The sequence below is a fragment of the Salmo trutta genome, chromosome 10, assembly GCF_901001165.1.
Source record: "Salmo trutta chromosome 10, fSalTru1.1, whole genome shotgun sequence".
In the NCBI taxonomy this organism is placed as follows: domain Eukaryota; kingdom Metazoa; phylum Chordata; class Actinopteri; order Salmoniformes; family Salmonidae; genus Salmo; species Salmo trutta.
This window is the reverse complement of record NC_042966.1, coordinates 179893-196996: the sequence shown is the minus strand read 5'-3', so window position 1 is coordinate 196996 and position 17104 is coordinate 179893. Positions and strand designations below refer to the sequence as shown.

The following is a 17104-nucleotide window of genomic DNA, read 5'->3' as shown; positions in this document are numbered from 1 at the left end:
CTGCGGTTATGAGCACTCCCTTTAAGAGTGTGCTCCTAATCTCAGCTCGTTACCTGTATAAAAGACACCTGGTAGCCAGAAATATTTCTGATTGTGAGGGGGTCAAATACTTATTTCCCTCATTAAAATGCAAATCAATTTATAACATTTTTGACATGCGATTTTCTGGATTTTTTTGTTGTTATTCTGTCTCTCACTGTTCAAATAAACCTACCATTAAAATTATAGACTGATCATTTCTTTGTCAGTGGGCAAACGTACAAAATCAGCAGGGTATCAAATACTTTTTTCCCCTCACTGTACATATTAACATTCACGTTGTTATGAACACAAAAATCACACAGAAAATTGACAATATCAGCAAACATGGCAGTATTGTGTATTTCTTTTTTACATAACACATCACGTTAATTTGATATTAACCGCTCCCTTCATCGATTTGTGCACATAAGGCGTGATGTCTTTTGACTGACCAGAATTGACGTACAGACATGTTTTGTCCCCCTCGTAAATTATCCCAGACATACTTACTGCTAACCCCAAAGCTGATGTAAGGACTATTATGCAAATACATTGAATATTGCTTGAAGAATTCAGTATTGATATTTGGACTAAATTGCTTGAGGTTTTCACGGCTCAACATGGTGATCAACATTTCGGACGCATGCTTGTGAAATTGCTACTGCAACTCTTTCTGCCAGACATATCCCATTGGACTTTTACTGAGGGGAATATTGCTGTTGTCAACAGTTGTAGTCCCACAAACATAAAAAATGTCCTCACAAACTCCCATTAATACAGTTTCAATGACATAAATCTGGGCCAGTAGGCATATAGCATCTCAATATCAAGACATCCGTTTTGTTAGAATTTTGCAGACAGGCTTACAGTTGGCAATTTTTTTATGTGGAAAATGGGTATGAATAACTACAAAATGGCTGCAATGGGAAACACTACTGCAAAATAATTATATTCAACTGGACGGTTTGAAATTAAAATAAATCAGCATATAAAACTTTAAAAGTTTTCAACCAAACTGAGATAACACAATGAAATCTTGGAAGTGAACAGTATCATAAAAACTCTTCATTAAATATTTATGCAGGGTTCTAAAAGGCAGAATTGCCCTGTGTGTACTTTGAGATTATTTTTCTCTTGAGTTGACTAATGTCGTGAAAGTGCTTTCAGCACTAGAGCGAAGCGAGCTTTGAACCTTCTACACTAGCGCTAACATGTGCCAGCCCTAGCCTAGCATTAAGATGCGCTAGCAATATCTGTACATATATTAAGTTCTGATCACACCTCTTCTATGCTACATAAATCAGCTTTTCATTTTGGTTTTCAGTGCTTGCAGCATCAGACTTTCCAGATGATTCCCTTATCAGTGCAAATTACGATAAAAAAAAACATTTGAAAAAGAGAAAGCCCCTCCCTAATCTACAATAAAGAATCGTAACACTAAGAATAGTCCACCATCGTTTGTTTCAACTACACATTTGTGCGAACATCTTGCACACAAAATGGTAGATTTCCCAAACCAAAAACATTGAATAAAATGAGTGGCCATTTTGAAGACTACCACAGAAAAACATCACACACTTGTGGTTAATTACTGGAATTTGCAATTGTGTAACTTCTAAAACAGACTAACTTCACCACAGAATTTTTCACATATATTCCTGAGTTTAAAAGACAAAGTCACACTCAATAGCTCTGAATTCATGCCTGACAAATTGTTGCTTGTTGTTACGGAAAGCTCTTCTGAGAATTCCGAATAAGCATATTGGCATCTGGAAAATTTGTCCCGTGCCAAATGATTTAATCTCATCTCGTCCACACGGTGTCCTTCATATCTCCACAGGACTGCATATTGCACTGGGAATGTTGCTGAGAATGTCCATGCCCAACTCCTCAGTCCTTTGGGGAAGACTAAGAAGCTTCACCATCGGGTGAGCTTCCATCTTCCTTGTCTTTCACTCTGAGGTTTGGCAAACCAGAGGACAGGCTGATCGAGTTAAGGCTGTATTGTGAGGCAAGCCCTATTACAGGGAAGTAGTCAGCCAAGATTTGGGGTGGTCTGCTCAGTCCACAGCCAGTTCACAGGGTAGCTGCTGGACCAACTTGGCCTGAGTGTAGGCCTGGAGGAAGTCCTTGTAGCGGGGCGCGCAGCCCAGCCACGCCTCGCCGAAGTGTATGCGGCCGGTGAAGAGGAAGCTTCCTGCCCCGGGCCGGACACCACACTGCAGCAGGGTCCTGATCTCACCTGAGAGGGTCAGGTGGCCTGTCCCGGTGAACAGGGCATATTTCTGGCGAAATATTCGGGTGGTGCTGACCTTTATTACCGCCGCCCGTAGCTCACTGTCCTCATACACTGCCTTGATGTTACCACGCACCACTGTGGGGAGAAGAGACACACCAGTTAGTTACAAACTAATCTGGGCAATAGAGCTTGTGACAGCGGTTACAAATATGAAGATCATAATTCAACAAAATGTGGACTAAGTTGGAAGAAATATATTTCAATGAATGTCATTTTCTTGAATACCTGCTCTTCACATTCTAAAAACATTTTAGAAATTGCTGGGAAACCGGTCATGTTTAGCTATAAAAAAACAGCTGAAGTAATAAAGTAATAAAAAAGATCCTAGCCCACCAGAGGGTAACATTAATTAGAGTCAGTTAAATGAGTATTGGAGAACTTCCTGGAACAGTTCCATAATTCCTGACATAATTCAGCCTGATTATGTCTGAATTAGAGCCATGTGGATTAGTCCACTGCACTGTCTCCCGGGGGGGGGGGGGATTAGTCCACTACAGTGCTTCGAGAAGGGGGGTTTAGGGAAGCTTCAGGGAACTGGAGAGGAAACAGTTGTTCAGTTTCACCTCTGCATTCATTAAGTAGTTCAGAGGGATGAGAATTTGGATCACTGTCAGCCCAACCTTAGAGCTGGGGTACCCTCACTTTAAGATGATTTGACAACCGATTGTAGTTCCTCAATCATGACACAAAATTATTACTTTTTTTGGTTGAAACTGAATGGCTTTTCTAGCCATTTTGTATTGAAGTAAATGTAGTTTGAATTGGGGTAGAAAATGCAATGACACCAAACTGCAGATGTGGGACCAAGTCACTATTATTCGAGCCACATGGAAGTAAGTCACAAGGTCCGAGTCTCAAATGACGTTAAGCTCAATATGCTGATGTAAAGCGCAGTTTATTTCTGTATCCTCCATTTTGAAAATGCATCACCATTTATGGCTGTAATGATTGTTGATTTGCTGTAGGATTAGGTGAAGCACAAAATGTCAAATTGTAGAGGATGGATCGCCATAAATCTTCAGAGGATGCAGCTTTCAAAGACTCGGCCACTATTGGTTGACCTGTCATGATATATATTGCTTGTTTGATTTTTTGCTCTTGAAGTGCCACAAAATAAGTGACAAACCCTGGCCAGATAATTTCAAGTCATCAGTCTCAAGTCAAAGTCCCGTCTTGAGGCTCCAAGTCAAGTTACTTTATTCTGTATCAAGTTGAGTCTCAAGTCATCCAATTTGTGACTCGAGTCTCAGTCATGTGACTCGAGTCCACACCTCTGCCAAACTATTCCTGGTCTGGCATGTTATTTTATTGTTATAAGTCAGCCCGGACAACAAAACAGGAGGTTGTAAAAGAGGAGAACTCACCAAAGTCACTGGTGCAGACAGCCATAAGGAGCTCTGTGTTGTTACAGGGTCTGCAAGCACCTGGGGAGAGAAAGAACCAGTCAGTTGGAGCTCCACTAATCAAACAAACGGCAATTCCATCCACTCTTCGCTTACTCCCTTGTTTGATATTGTAAACCACATAAAACAAAAAAAGTAGGTATGACATGGTTAAGTTATTATATTTCAAAGCTTTATGTAAAAAAAGTTGTTGAGCTTTAACCTATCCTGTTGCACACATAAAGGACACAAAAAAAGGGTGGAGATGAGCTTATAAAGAAGATCAAATGCTCTGGAGGCGTGATATGAATAGCCAGAACAAACCACCATGCAAAGAGATACACACCACAGTGTTCAGACAGCAGCTACTTTTACGGTGCGGAGAGGAAGGCCAGTGAAACTTAAAAAAGGTGTGAGACTCCACTGGCCCCAAACGTTTTTAAAGCCAAATGAATCAGCCACCCTACCTCCCACCTCCACCCTACATTTACATTTAAGTCATTTAGCAGACGCTCTTATCCAGAGCGACTTACAAATCGGTGCATTCACCTTATGATATCCAGTGGAACAACCACTTTACAATGGTGCATCTAAATCTTTTGGGGCGGGGGGGTTAGAAGGATTACTTTATCCTATCCCAGGTATTCCTTAAAGAGGTGGGGTTTCAGATCCTGCTAGGGTGTCTGCACCCACACCTCATCAAAGTGAACCAGACAGGGCCAAGAGAGGAGGGTGGAGAACTTTAAAAGATTTAAATGGGCAGAGCGCCACTTCTACACTTTTTCAGAAGGCACTTCCTTCCTAGGTGTTCATTTACAGCCAGTGGCGTGTATTCGTGGATGCCAAGCGAAGCCAGGCTCCCCCCAAAAAAATGTATTGGTCAAATTTATCTTTCGTCTCAATGTGTTTTCATAATATTTCTTCAATTTGTAATTGGTTGTATCTTACTGGAGAAGTCATCCAAGCGAGGGAAACAGCACCTCTGTCTAAATATGTGTAGCCCATGCATCTGGATGCTGTCTGGACAAAAATAGTGTGACATGTTGCCGCTGAAGCATTTTGCATTTGGCCTCAGTTGATACATTTGTTTATAAATAATTAGCCAATCAGCATTGAGCTGAGCTCAATGGTTGGTGGTCCTGGTGCAGCAAAAGGCCCACATAGGGAGGCCAGTTTGGATTTGGCATCACACAAATGAAATCTCATCAAAAGCAAAAAAGTTGTCCTGAAGTAGCTAGCTAGCTAAAAATCTGCCATGGGTGGACTTGGTGTTTTTACTTATTCTCCAAACAGGCCAATGATTATAACTGCTATTCTGATCTAACCATTAATTAATTCCTTTTGCCACTGGCCTGAGACGATTGAAGTTCAATATGTAGCAGGCTCACGTTAACTAACTAGCTAACTTCATTGTTGCACATGCGAGAAAGTTAGGCTAGCAAGCCCTCTAGGGCATAAAAAAAGTGTGTACTACTGTATGACAGTCAGACCCCTGTGCCAACATGAAAGCGAGGAGGATGGCATTGGTGTTCATCTAGTCCACAAGTAGGGTAGGTAAACATGTTTTTTCTACTTGCGCGTATACACACACAGAAATCAGTACAATGGACAGTCAAATGATATTTAGCAATATTGATTGGACTAAATAGTTGATATCGTTAAGTTTGTTTTCACTGTATTAGGCTAATCATATACAATATAACCCTACTAAATTTTGTAATTTGATGCGGTCAAGCGACCACCCCTCATCACTGTCAAACGCTCCCTAAAAAACTTCAGCGAGCAGGCCTTTCTAAATCGACCTGGCCCGGGTATCCTGGAATGATATTGACCTCATTCCGTCAGTAGAGGATGCCTGGTTATTCTATAAAGGTGCTTTCCTCACCATCTTAAATAAGCATGCCCCAAAAAAAAAAAATTGGAACCAGGAACAGATATATCCCTTGGTTCACTCCAGACCTGACTGCCCTTGACCAGCACAAAAACATCCTGTGGCGTTCTGCATTAGCATCGAATAGCCCCCACGATACGCAACTTTTCATGGAAGTTAGGAACCAATATACACAGGCAGTTAGGAAAGCAAAGGCTAGCTTTTTCAAACAGAAATTTGCATCCTAACTCCAAAAAGTTCTGGGACACTGTAAACTCCATGGAGAATAAGAGCACCTCCTCCCAGCTGCCCACTGCACTGAGGATAGGAAACACTGTCACCACCGATAAATCCACAATAATTGATCACTTCAATAAGCATTTTTCTTCGGCTTACCATGCTTTCCACCTAGCTACCCCTACCCCGGTCAACAGCCCTGCACCCCTCACTGCAACTTGCCCAAGCCTCCCCCCATTTCTCCTTCACCCAATTCCAGATAGCTGATGTTCTGAAAGAGCTGCAAAATCTGGACCCCTACAAATCAGCAGGCCTAGACAATCTGGACCCTCTCTTCCTAAAATGATCCACCGAAAATGTTGCAACCCCTACTACTAGCTTGTTCAACCTCTCTTTCATATCTTCTGAGATCCCCAAAGATTGTAAAGCTTCTGCGGTCATCCCCCTCTTCAAAGGGGGAGACACTCTAGACCCAAACTCCTACAGACCTATATCTATCCTACCCTGCCTTTCTAAGGTCTTCGAAAGCCAAGTTAACAAACAGATCACCGACCATTTTGAATCCCACCGTACCTTCTCCGCTATAGCAATCTGGTTTCAGAGCTGGTCATGGGTGCACCTCAGCCACGCTCAAGGTCCTAAACGACATCATAACCGCCATCGATAAGAGACAATACTGTGCAGCTGTATTCATCGACCTGGCCAAGGCTTTCAACTCTGTCAATCACCACATTCTTATTGGCAGACTCAACAGCCTTGGTTTCTCAAATGACTGCCTTGCCTGGTTCACCAACTACTTCTCTGACAGAGTTCAGTGTGTCAAATCGGAGGGCCTGTTGTCTGGACCTCTGGCAGTCTCTATGGGGTGCCACAGGGTTCAATCCTCGGGCCGACTCTTTTCTCTGTATACATCAATGATGTCGCTCTTGCTGCTGGTGATTCTCTGATCCACCTCTACGCAGACGACACCATTCTGTATACTTCTGGCCCTTCTTTGGACACTGTGTTAACTAACCTCCAGACAAGCTTCAATGCCATACAACTCTCCTTCCGTTGCCTCCAACTGCTCTTAAATGCAAGCAAAACTAAATGCATGCTCTTCAAACGATCGCTGCCCACACCTACCCACCCGTCCAGCATCACTACTTCGGCTGGTTCTGACTTAGAATATGTGGACAACTATAAATACCTAGGTGTCTCCCCTTCCAGACTCACATTAACAATCTCCAATCCAAAATTAAATCTAGAATCGGCTTCCTATTTCGCAACAAAGCATCCTTCACTCATGCTGCCAAACATACCCTCGTAAAACTGACTATCCTACCGATCCTTGACTTCGGCGATGTCATTTACAAAATAGCCTCCAACACTCTACTCAGCAAATTGGATGCAGTCTATCACAGTGCCATCCGTTTTGTCACCAAAGCCCCATATACTACCCACCAGTATGACCTGTATGCTCTCGTTGGCTGGCCCTCGCTTCATATCCGTCGCCAAAACCACTGGCTCCAGGTCATCTATAAGTCGTTGCTAGGTAAAGCCCCGCCTTATCTCAGCTCACTGGTCACCATAGCAGCACCCACCCGCAGCACGCTCTCCAGCAGGTGTATTTCCCTGGTCACCCCCAAAGCCAATTCCTCCTTTGGTCGCCTTTCCTTCCAGTTCTCTGCTGCCAATGACTGGAACGAACTACAAAAAACACTGAAGCTAGAGACTCATATCTCCCTCACTAGCTTTAAGCACCAGCTGTCAGAGCAGCTCACAGATTACTGCACATAGTCAATCTGTAAATAGCCCATCCAACTACCTCATCACCATATTGTTATTTATTTTGCTCCTTTGCACCCCAGTACAGCTACTTGCTTACTCATCTTCTGCACATCTATCACTCCAGTGTTTAATTTGCCATACTGTAATAATTTCACCACTATGGCCTATTTATTGCCTCACCCCCTTATCCTGCCTCATTTGCACACACTGTATATAGATTTTCTCTATTGTATTATTGACTGTATGTTTATTCCATGTGTAACTCTGTGTTGTTGTTTTTTGTCGCGCTGCTTTGCTTTATCTTGGCCAGGTCGCAGTTGTAAATGAGAACTTGTTCTCAACTAGCCTACCTGGCTAAATAAAAAATACAACATTTTTTAAATGTTTAACCTGTGGTTTTAAAATGTTTTTTTTTTAGGCCTATCCAGAATGTCGCTAGTTCGGCATGACCGGAGTCACTGTTTTTGTGTCACAAAAATGAATAAAAAAAAAAAGATCAGCAATTTTTTGTGAAAATGGTTTTAATGTCTCTGGGCTAGGTGGAAAAAGTTTGATTACCTTTGCTGTTCTTCGTCAGAATGCACTCCCAGGACTTCTACTTCAATAACAAATGTTGGTTTGGTTCCAAATAATCCATAGTTATATCCAAATAGCGGCGTTTTGTTCGTGCGTTCAAGACACTATCCGAAGGGTAAAGAAGGGTGACGCGCCCGACGCGTTTCGTGACAAAAAAATTCTAAATATTCCATTACCGTACTTCGAAGCATGTCAACCGCTGTTTAAAATCAATTTTTATGCTATTTTTCTCGTAAAAAAGCGATAATATTCCGACCGGGAGTCGTTGTTTTCGTTCAAAGAGAGAGAAAGTAAACATGGTGTCGGCTCTTGCACGCGCCTCCAGTCTCATTGTCCTCAGATCGACCATTATCCAAATGCGCTAATGTTTTTCAGCCATGGCCTGCAAAGCCACCATTCATCTTTCTGGCGCCTTCTGAGAGCCGCGTTAGAAAATGTCACGTTATGCCAGAGATCCCCTGTTTTGGTTAGAGATGATCAAGAAGGCCATGAAATGGTCAGAGAGAGCGCTTCCTGTTTGGAATCTTCTCAGGTTTTGGCCTGCCAAATGAGTTCTGTTATACTCACAGACACCATTCAAACAGTTTTAGAAACTTTAGGGTGTTTTCTATCAAAATCAAACAATTATATGCATATTCTAGTTACTGGGCAGGAGTAGTAACCAGATTAAATCGGGTACTTTTTTTATCCGGCCGTGCAAATACTGCCCCCTATCCCCAACAGGTTAAGTTGAAATGGTGCTGGAATAGCAGAGGCAGTGCTCCTGTTTTCTTTGTGTTGACTTGCTGTAACTGTTAGAAACATTAACTTACAAGGCTTACAACATGGTTAAGCAACTGTTTTACATGCAATATTTGTTTTTTGGACTTCACCAGATACATGTTGCTCTCCGGTTTTGTGATGAAACAAAGGTGTGTGTGGTTGAATTTATTCCGCCAATGTGTGACTTATCTTTTTGTTGTCTCTGCCTTATTGTATATCACGGTGGCGTATGAATGGATGGGTTATAGAGCAAACAATGCAATTATCACAAAATAGGTTGTAATATGGCTTTTTTCCTGGCTTGGCTTCCCCAGTGATTTTACCCACACACCACTACTGTTCACAGCTGTTAATCGGTTTTAAAACTTCACATTGGAAAATCAAATACATCCTCTTCCGTTTCATACAAGGACCCATTCCACAGATGGCCACAAGTTACACAGAGCGAAACCAAACCCTGGCTGCATTGAATTGACTGCATTGTACAAAAACACCCTAGCATTTGTTTTCATTCTGCTGGCCTTGCAAGTTCCAAGAAGTTCACCCCCCAACCCACCTAGCTGCCCCTCCACACATTCCCCTTCTTAGTGAAAATGTCTGATAAATGAGATTCCTGCCTCCTCCCTGGCCATAGAGCAAACCTCCCCACATGCCCAACCAGTGTGTGTGTGTGTGTGTGTGTGTAGACTCTAGAGCGGGGAGGGGGTGTATTCTTAGAGCCAAGCCTTTTTAAAGAGGGGCCGTTCAACAAAAGAGGGGAGCATCTCAGCTGGGGCAGAGGTCTCCCTGTCGCCAAGGCAACGGCAGTAATCTCAGAACACTCTCCATTGAAAGGAGCTGTAGGCTCTGGAGAGAAGGCCCCGCATACTGGGCTTTTTTACCCCCTAACCCTCCCCCCTCCTCTCTCCATTCGCCTTCAAATCTAAACCAGGGGACAGAGTCTGCAGGGAAACTAGAGGACACTTCCCCTATTCTACTCTGCCGACGAAATATAATGTAATATGACTCAGAGACCCACAAAAAGAGAAATACAGGAAATATGTAGGGGAGAGGAGAATTGAATGATAAAATCTGAGCTAAAACAAATTCTAAAAGTTGTTTGTTAGGCCCATCGGCTATAAAGGAGCATATTCAAACACTATTTTCCTTGCATTGAGAGAAATCTTTATAGTTCACGCTTTTATGTTTATTTATTTTATGTTTATCTATTTCAGCCCATATTACACTTCCATGACCCAAACTGATCCAACATGGCTGCCTCCCTCCTTGGTCCAACTCACCTTCATTACTGCTGACGGGGTTTGAGTCAAGTGACAGGCGCGCAGTCCAATCCCCTCGCAGCTCGTAGCGGAAAGATGCAATGCGACGGCTGATGTCCTGGTGGGGAGTGGCCTGGAGGAAGAGGGCCACCTTCTCGCCGGGCAGGCGGCTAAAGCAGCGCACCCGGGTTGGGGGAGACTCCTCCAGACGGTCCCCTACCAGGAGCTCCAGGACCCCGTCTCTCTCCAAGTAGAGCTGGGCCCCATGGAAGTGCTCGGAGGGCTTAACGCAGGCCGTGATCAGGCCCGAGCTGCTTCCCCCGGGCCCCACTGCCGCAGAGGGCAACCTGGGGGACAGGGTGAGGCGGAGCGCCCCCTTAGGATAGAGCCAGTCCAGAGTACCCTCAGAACAGTGGAGGGAGATCTGCTCCACACTGCCTTGCTGCTGGGACAGACCACTGTGGGATGGAAAGATGGAGGGAAAGGAGGGAGAGAAAGGAGATAGTTATACAAGTGGACTTCTATGACCTCCAAGCCAGACAGACTAGTCCTCAGAAGTTGTCCTCTTGGCTGAAAATGGAGTCACCAATATACCGCTTGTAGGATGTGGTGCAATTCTCAAAAACCATGAAGGAAATTGAACTAAACCTTGCAGGATATTTGGTTTGGGTGTAGGGCTTTAGATGTGGGGAAACTTGAGAGGGACTGAGGGAGAGCTTGCAACATCAAAGAAATCTGGCTAAAATTAATGACAACAGATGAACCTTTCAAGCCTGCTATTTTGATTGGAGTGCATTTCACTCATTTTAAGTGCATCATTGGAAAGCAGGCTTTCAAAATACACATTGAACTGAGGTTTCCATTCGCAGAAAAAAAAGGAGTGCCGCCTATTGGTCACCAAAGGACTGCGTCGGTGTCATGTGGAATTAACATAAAAATCATATTTTAAAGGCATAATTCTCTCCTCTCTAGCTCACTCTGCAAGACTGCAACCCCAAAGCGCGCGCGATACATTGTTGCAAAGCACTGGAAACATTTAATTGCGCCCAACAACTGTCTGGTCTTGATCCAACTAAGGTCTGATAATTGATCACCAAAGCTGAACGGAACTCTTCGAATACATTCAGAACTAATAAAAATTCAATTCTATTTTGCACCTTCCTACATTCTTGAATAAACCGTTATAAAGTGATACTTGCCTCCCCCTCCAGCTGCATTGGTCTTCGGAATAACTGGACAGAGCTCTGTCAACAATGGGTAAGAGTAGGATCCAAACTTTGTAAATCCAAGAAATAGCCATTTCCTTCAGTACGTGCTAAAAATTTGAGAAAAACTTAAATGTTCCAAAGATGCAGTCCCTTCAACCTTTAAGCATGGGAATCTCCACTATCTAAGCAAATCGTATTTTGCTGTTCTTGGCAACCTCCATAGCGCGGTAGCCTCCTCTTCTTGCTGATTTCCAGCTACAGTTTTAAAGGAGTGTCCCTACCTCTATTCTGACTCACTGATCCTAGCGCATAAAGAGAGGAGTCGTCTGATGGTTTTGCCCGTGAGCACAAGTTGGTCGACCAATCAGAGTTGGAGAGGATCAACTTTAAACCACTCACACGATAGAGGGGGAGGAGTGTGATCTGTTGCCTGTGACAGAAGAAGAATGATCTATCAGTATGCAATAATAAACTGTTGGTAATAGTTAAGAGGCATTTACCATTGTGTCAAACAAGCATGTGCAAAGTAGGATAATAATTAATTGCATGGGCAGAAATACGAGTTTGGAGATGATAACCCAATCTGACCTCCTTTGTTGAAATGTGAGGTCACTATGTCCTCGTATTTTCTTTGACATATAATAAGCAAAATCACAGAAAACATATTTTATCAGGGTGAGTGAAAATATTGACTTGAATGTTCTTGACAAAATAGGACTACATGTGTTGGACCCCACTTCCTCAAAAGTAGAAGAAACCTCTCAGTGGAAAACAATGATTCCATCATGAACAAGAAGAGGTTTAGAAACAAATTTTAGAAGCACAAGCAAGACTGACAGAGAAAATTAAACCTAGAGACAGAGCAGTATGGACGGAGTAGATACGTTTTCCTTATTGTGCTAATGCTAATTTGTACTCGTATCCCCATCCATCTTCCTGGACTGAAACAGTAACTTTGAATGTAGGTATGTATGTACAGTACCAGTCAAAAAGTTTGGACAACCCTACTCATTCAAGGGTTTTTTCTTTATTTTTACTATTTCTACATTGTAGAATAATAGTGAAGACATCAAAACTACGAAATAACACATATGGAATCATGTAGTAACCAAAAAAGTGTTAAACAAAACAAACATATTTTAGATTCTTCAAAGTAGCCCCCTTTGCCTTGATGACAGCTTTGCACACTCTTCGCATTCTCTCAACCAGCTTCATGAGGAATGCTTTTCCAACAGTCTTCAAGGAGTTCCCACATATAATGAGCACTGTTGGCTGCTTTTCCGTCACTCAGTGATCCAACTCATCCCAAACCATCTCAATTGGGTTGAGGTCGGATGATTGTGGAGACCAGGTCATCTGATGCAGCACTCCATCACTCTCCTTGGTCAAATAACCCTTACACAGCTTGGAGGTGTGTTGGGTCATTGTCCTGTTGAAAAACAAATTATGGTGCCACTAAGCGCAAACCAGATGCGATGTGTATTGCTGCAAAATGCTGGGGTAGCCATGTTGGTTAACTTGTTATGGATAGGGGGCAGTATTTTCACGGCCGGATAAAAAACGTACCCGATTTAATCTGATTATTACTCCTGCCCAGAAACTAGAATATGCATATAATTATTAGCTTTGGATAGAAAACACTCCAGTTTCTAAAACTGTTTGAATGGTGTCTGTGAGTATAACACAACACATTTGGCAGGCCAAAACCTGAGAAGATTCCAAACAGGAAGCGCCCTCTCTGACTATTTCTTGGCCTTCTTGATCATCTCTATCCAAAACAGGGGATCTCTGCTGTAACGTGACATTTTCTAACGCTCCCAAAAGGCTCTCAGAAGGCGCCAGACCATTGAATGATGACTTTGCAGGCCATGGCTGAAAAACAGTAGCACATTTGGATAGTGGTCGATCTGAGAACAATGAGACTGGGGGCGCATGCACGAGAAGACTCCATGTTTTTCTTTTTTCGTCTTTGAACGAAAACAGGGTTTCCCGGTCGGAATATTATCGCTTTTTTACGAGAAAAATCGCATAAAAATTGATTTTAAACAGTGTTTGACATGCTTCGAAGTACAGTAATGGAATATTTTGCATTTTTTTGTCACGAAACGCGCCGGGCGCGTCACCCTTCTTTACCCTTCGGATAGTGTCTTGAACGCACGAACAAAACGCCGCTATTTGGATATAACTATGCATTATTTGGAACCAAACCAACATTTGTTATTGAAGTAGAATTCCTGGGAGTGCATTCTGACGAAGAACAGCAAAGGTAATCCAATTTTTCTTATAGTAAATCTGAGTTTGGTGAATGCCAAACTTGGTGGGTGTCAAAATAGCTAGCCCGTGATGCCGGGCTATCTACTCAGAATATTGCAAAATGTGCTTTCACCGAAAAGCTATTTTAAAATTGGACACCGCGATTGCATAAAGGAGTTCTGTATCTATAATTCTTAAAATAATTGTTGAAAGATTAGTGGAATCTGTGTGGGTAGCTGGACAGGTAGGATGACTGACAGTGAGGGTGAACAGGTGGTCACGGGTCAGGTGACAGAGGAATGGATGAGACTGAGGCAGGAATTCCTTTAACCATAAAGTGGTATATTTACTGAGTAGTCTGTGTTGCATAACAAAAGAAACAGAATAACGTGTATCCAATCAAATCCATCATCACAACGATCTAATCATAACAATCATTAATTGTTAACATCATTTAGGGAATTCAACAATCCAGTTCATTAATAAGTCACTAGGAATCGTCGGTGAGTAATTTAGGCTTGTAACTATTTATCATAAATCATGAAAGAATATAAACAGTGATCGGTTATTCAATCTATAATCGCCATTAGTTGGATATCAGAGCCGATCAGTTCAACAAACAATTGCTTTCTTATTTCACCCTTTCAAGTGTCTTCATGTGTACACAGAATTTCATTCCATATTAACTATACCAATTGCATAATTGTCCTATTATGATCCGTAGGGCCGGAATCATTGACCATTCACATTAGACAAAATGTTTGAAGCGTGCGCTCCAAGCCACGCGATAATAACCTCAAACAACAACTGATGGCCCACTCTCCCGATCGCAACAGATAGTTCAGATGAAAGTTCAGATAAAAGTTCAGATGAAAGTTCAGATGAAAGTTCAGATGAAAGTTCAGATGAAAGTTCAGATGAAAGTTCAGATGAAAGTTCAGATGAAAGTTCAGATGAAAGTTCAGATGAAAGTTCAGATGAAAGTTCAGATGAAAGGTAACAGAGTCAGTGGACTTACGTGGATTCATGGACGCACAGAACTTCTGGATTAGACAGAGTGAAGGAAGAGAAAGCAGCGCGATCAGGCAATGGTGATTTCCTCCTTTTATGAAGTGGAGTTCTGTCGGACATTTCCACCTGACCTAATTAAAGCGCCCCTGGCCCAGCTGAGTAAGTGGCAATGAATTAAATGATTATTAGTCGGGCAACTGGCCGGATAGATGTCCGGTTCTTTACCTGGATCTCCACCGATCTAACACGACCATCGGGCCCAGGCATGATCTTAGTGATACGGCCCACAGGCCAGGAGGCTCGAGGCAGCTGAGGGTCCACCATCATTACGACTTGGCCAGTTTCCAGGCTGGCCATTTCTCTCCGCCATTTCCCTCTGTGCTGTAGACTTGGTAGGTAATCCCGAATGAATCGGGCCCAGAAATGTTCAGCCAAGATCTGGCTGTGTCGCCACCGGCGCCTGCCAACGAGGTTGGTATCAGCGTACATGGCTTGAGGAAGTGACGCATCTCGGCGTCCCATCAAGAGCATATTCGGTGTAACCGGATCGGGGTCAGCGACGTCTGCAGAGAGATATCCCAAGGGTTTGGAGTTCAGTATCCCTTCCACCTCTATCAGGACAGTCCGCAAGACAGTTTCCGTGACAGTTTGGTCCCCCAGTACGACTCGTAAGGCCGTCTTTACAGATTTGATCTCTCGCTCCCATGTTCCTCCAAAATGAGGAGCTCCTGGAGGGTTAAATTTGAATGAGATTTGTTGCTCCATCAGCTGATCCCGGAGGCTGGGTTCCATGGCTTGGAAGGCTTCCTCCAATCTGGCTTCTCCTGCCTTGAAGTTTGTACCTCTGTCAGCCAGGATCTCGTAGGGTTTCCCCCGTTGGGAGATAAACCGCTGTAGGGCCATGAGGAACGCTTCAGTATCCAAACTCTCCAGTAGGTCCAGGTGGACACATCTAGTGGTCAAACACTTGAATAGAATGCCCCAGCGCTTTTCCACTCGACGACCTAACTTGATCGTCAAGGGGCCAAAGCAATCCACTCCTGTTGACCAGAAGGGTGGTTTGAGGAGGCGCAAGCGAGCAGGGGGTAAATCTGCCATTTTGGGCACCGTGGCTCTGGCCTGCCATCTCTGACATTCCACACAGGCGTATTGGTGCTTACGAATGGCTCCTCGTCCTCCAAGTATCCAGTACTTCCGCCTCATCTCCCCATAGACTCTCTCTGGCCCTGGGTGGAGAAGCCTCTCATCATAACTCTTGATGAGGAGCCTGGTACTAGGGTGTCTGGAGTCAAGGATAATTGGGTGGATGGCGTCGGGATCCAAAACTTCTGCTTGGCGCAGCCTCCTTCCGACTCTGATCACTCCAAGGATTCGATCATATTCTGGGGCCAGAGAGAGAAGACGGCTGTCCTTAGCCACCTCCCTACCGGCTTTCAGAGCTTTTAGCTCCTCAGGGAAGCTAACTGCTTGTGCATGCTGGAGGAGTAGTGTCTCTGCCGCGAGGGAGGTGGGTATGGAAGCCACCCCATCTGAGGTCTGGTTTGTGGCGGTGATCAGATCCGGCAGGGTTTGGGATTGTGTCAGGTCAGGGAGAGCTGTTGTTGGTTCCGTAGAGATGCTGTAGCATTGGGCGGACTTCCTTAACTCATGAGCTTCAGTTGGTTGCGGAGGGGCTGCATGCCTGGGGGCTGTCGGCCACTCATTCTCTGGTTGGGACAAGAATGGTGGCCCCAAACTCCAGCGATGGGGTTGAGCCAGTTCCTTAAGTGTTTTACCACGATTAACGTCATCAGCAGGATTGTTTACGCTGTCAACATACCTCCAGTCTTGGACTTCTGTTAGGTCTTGGATTTCCACAATGCGAGTTCCGACGAACACCTTATACCTGCAGGACTCCGACTTGAGCCAGGTCAATACAGTAGTTGAATCACTCCAGTAGATGACCCTTTGGATTGGCAAGGTGAGCTCGGCTCGCAAGGTTGATGCCAACTGGGCTCCGGAAAGGGCAGCACTGAGTTCCAGCCTAGGCATTGACAACTGCTTCTTGGGTGCGACCCTGGACTTGGCCATGACGAAGGATACATGGATGTGGCCTGCCTCATCCTCTACTCTTAGATAGGAAACCGCCCCATAAGCTCGCTCTGAAGCGTCACAGAACACATGCAGTTCCAGGCATGATCCCAGTTGGTCAGCACAGGGTGGTACATAACATCTTGGCATTTGGACTTCAGAGAGCTCCGATAACTCTGTTTCCCAACAGATCCATCGTTCCACTAGGTCAGCCGGGTGGATCGGTTCATCCCAGTCCCTCTTGGTCTGCCACAGGTCCTGGACTAAGACTTTGGCCCGGGTTGTGTATGGCAGAATATACCCAAGGGGATCGTATTGACTGGCCAGGGTCCGATAGATGGTGCGCAGAGTGGGGGTTTCGGTACTCAGGGCAGAGCGGTGCTTGT

The 17104-nt window shown here is 44.1% G+C and overlaps 1 protein-coding gene across 1 annotated transcript; it reads right to left on the bottom strand.

Annotated features, from left to right (window-relative positions):
- Positions 1 to 352: 352 nt before the first annotated feature.
- On the bottom strand, positions 353 to 11662 carry LOC115200911 (meteorin-like). The gene is made up of 4 exons (XM_029764024.1): positions 11376 to 11662; positions 10198 to 10634; positions 3685 to 3744; positions 353 to 2395 (listed from the first exon to the last, which is right to left on the bottom strand). The coding sequence occupies exons 1-4, from the start codon at positions 11474 to 11476 to the stop codon at positions 2082 to 2084; spliced, it is 912 nt and encodes a 303-aa protein (XP_029619884.1). The 5' UTR covers positions 11477 to 11662; the 3' UTR covers positions 353 to 2081.
- Positions 11663 to 17104: the final 5442 nt, after the last annotated feature.

Bases quoted from the DNA above. Each gene is read 5' to 3' on its own strand.
- LOC115200911 (XM_029764024.1), bottom strand. From the start codon at position 11,476: ATGGCTATTTCTTGGATTTACAAAGTTTGGATCCTACTCTTACCCATT. The intron at 10,635-11,375 runs GCAAGTATCACT...TCCATCCCACAG, and splicing joins CAATGCAGCTGGAGGGGGAG to TGGTCTGTCCCAGCAGCAAG. The intron at 2,396-3,684 runs GTGAGTTCTCCT...TTCTCCCCACAG, and splicing joins TGTCTGCACCAGTGACTTTG to TGGTGCGTGGTAACATCAAG.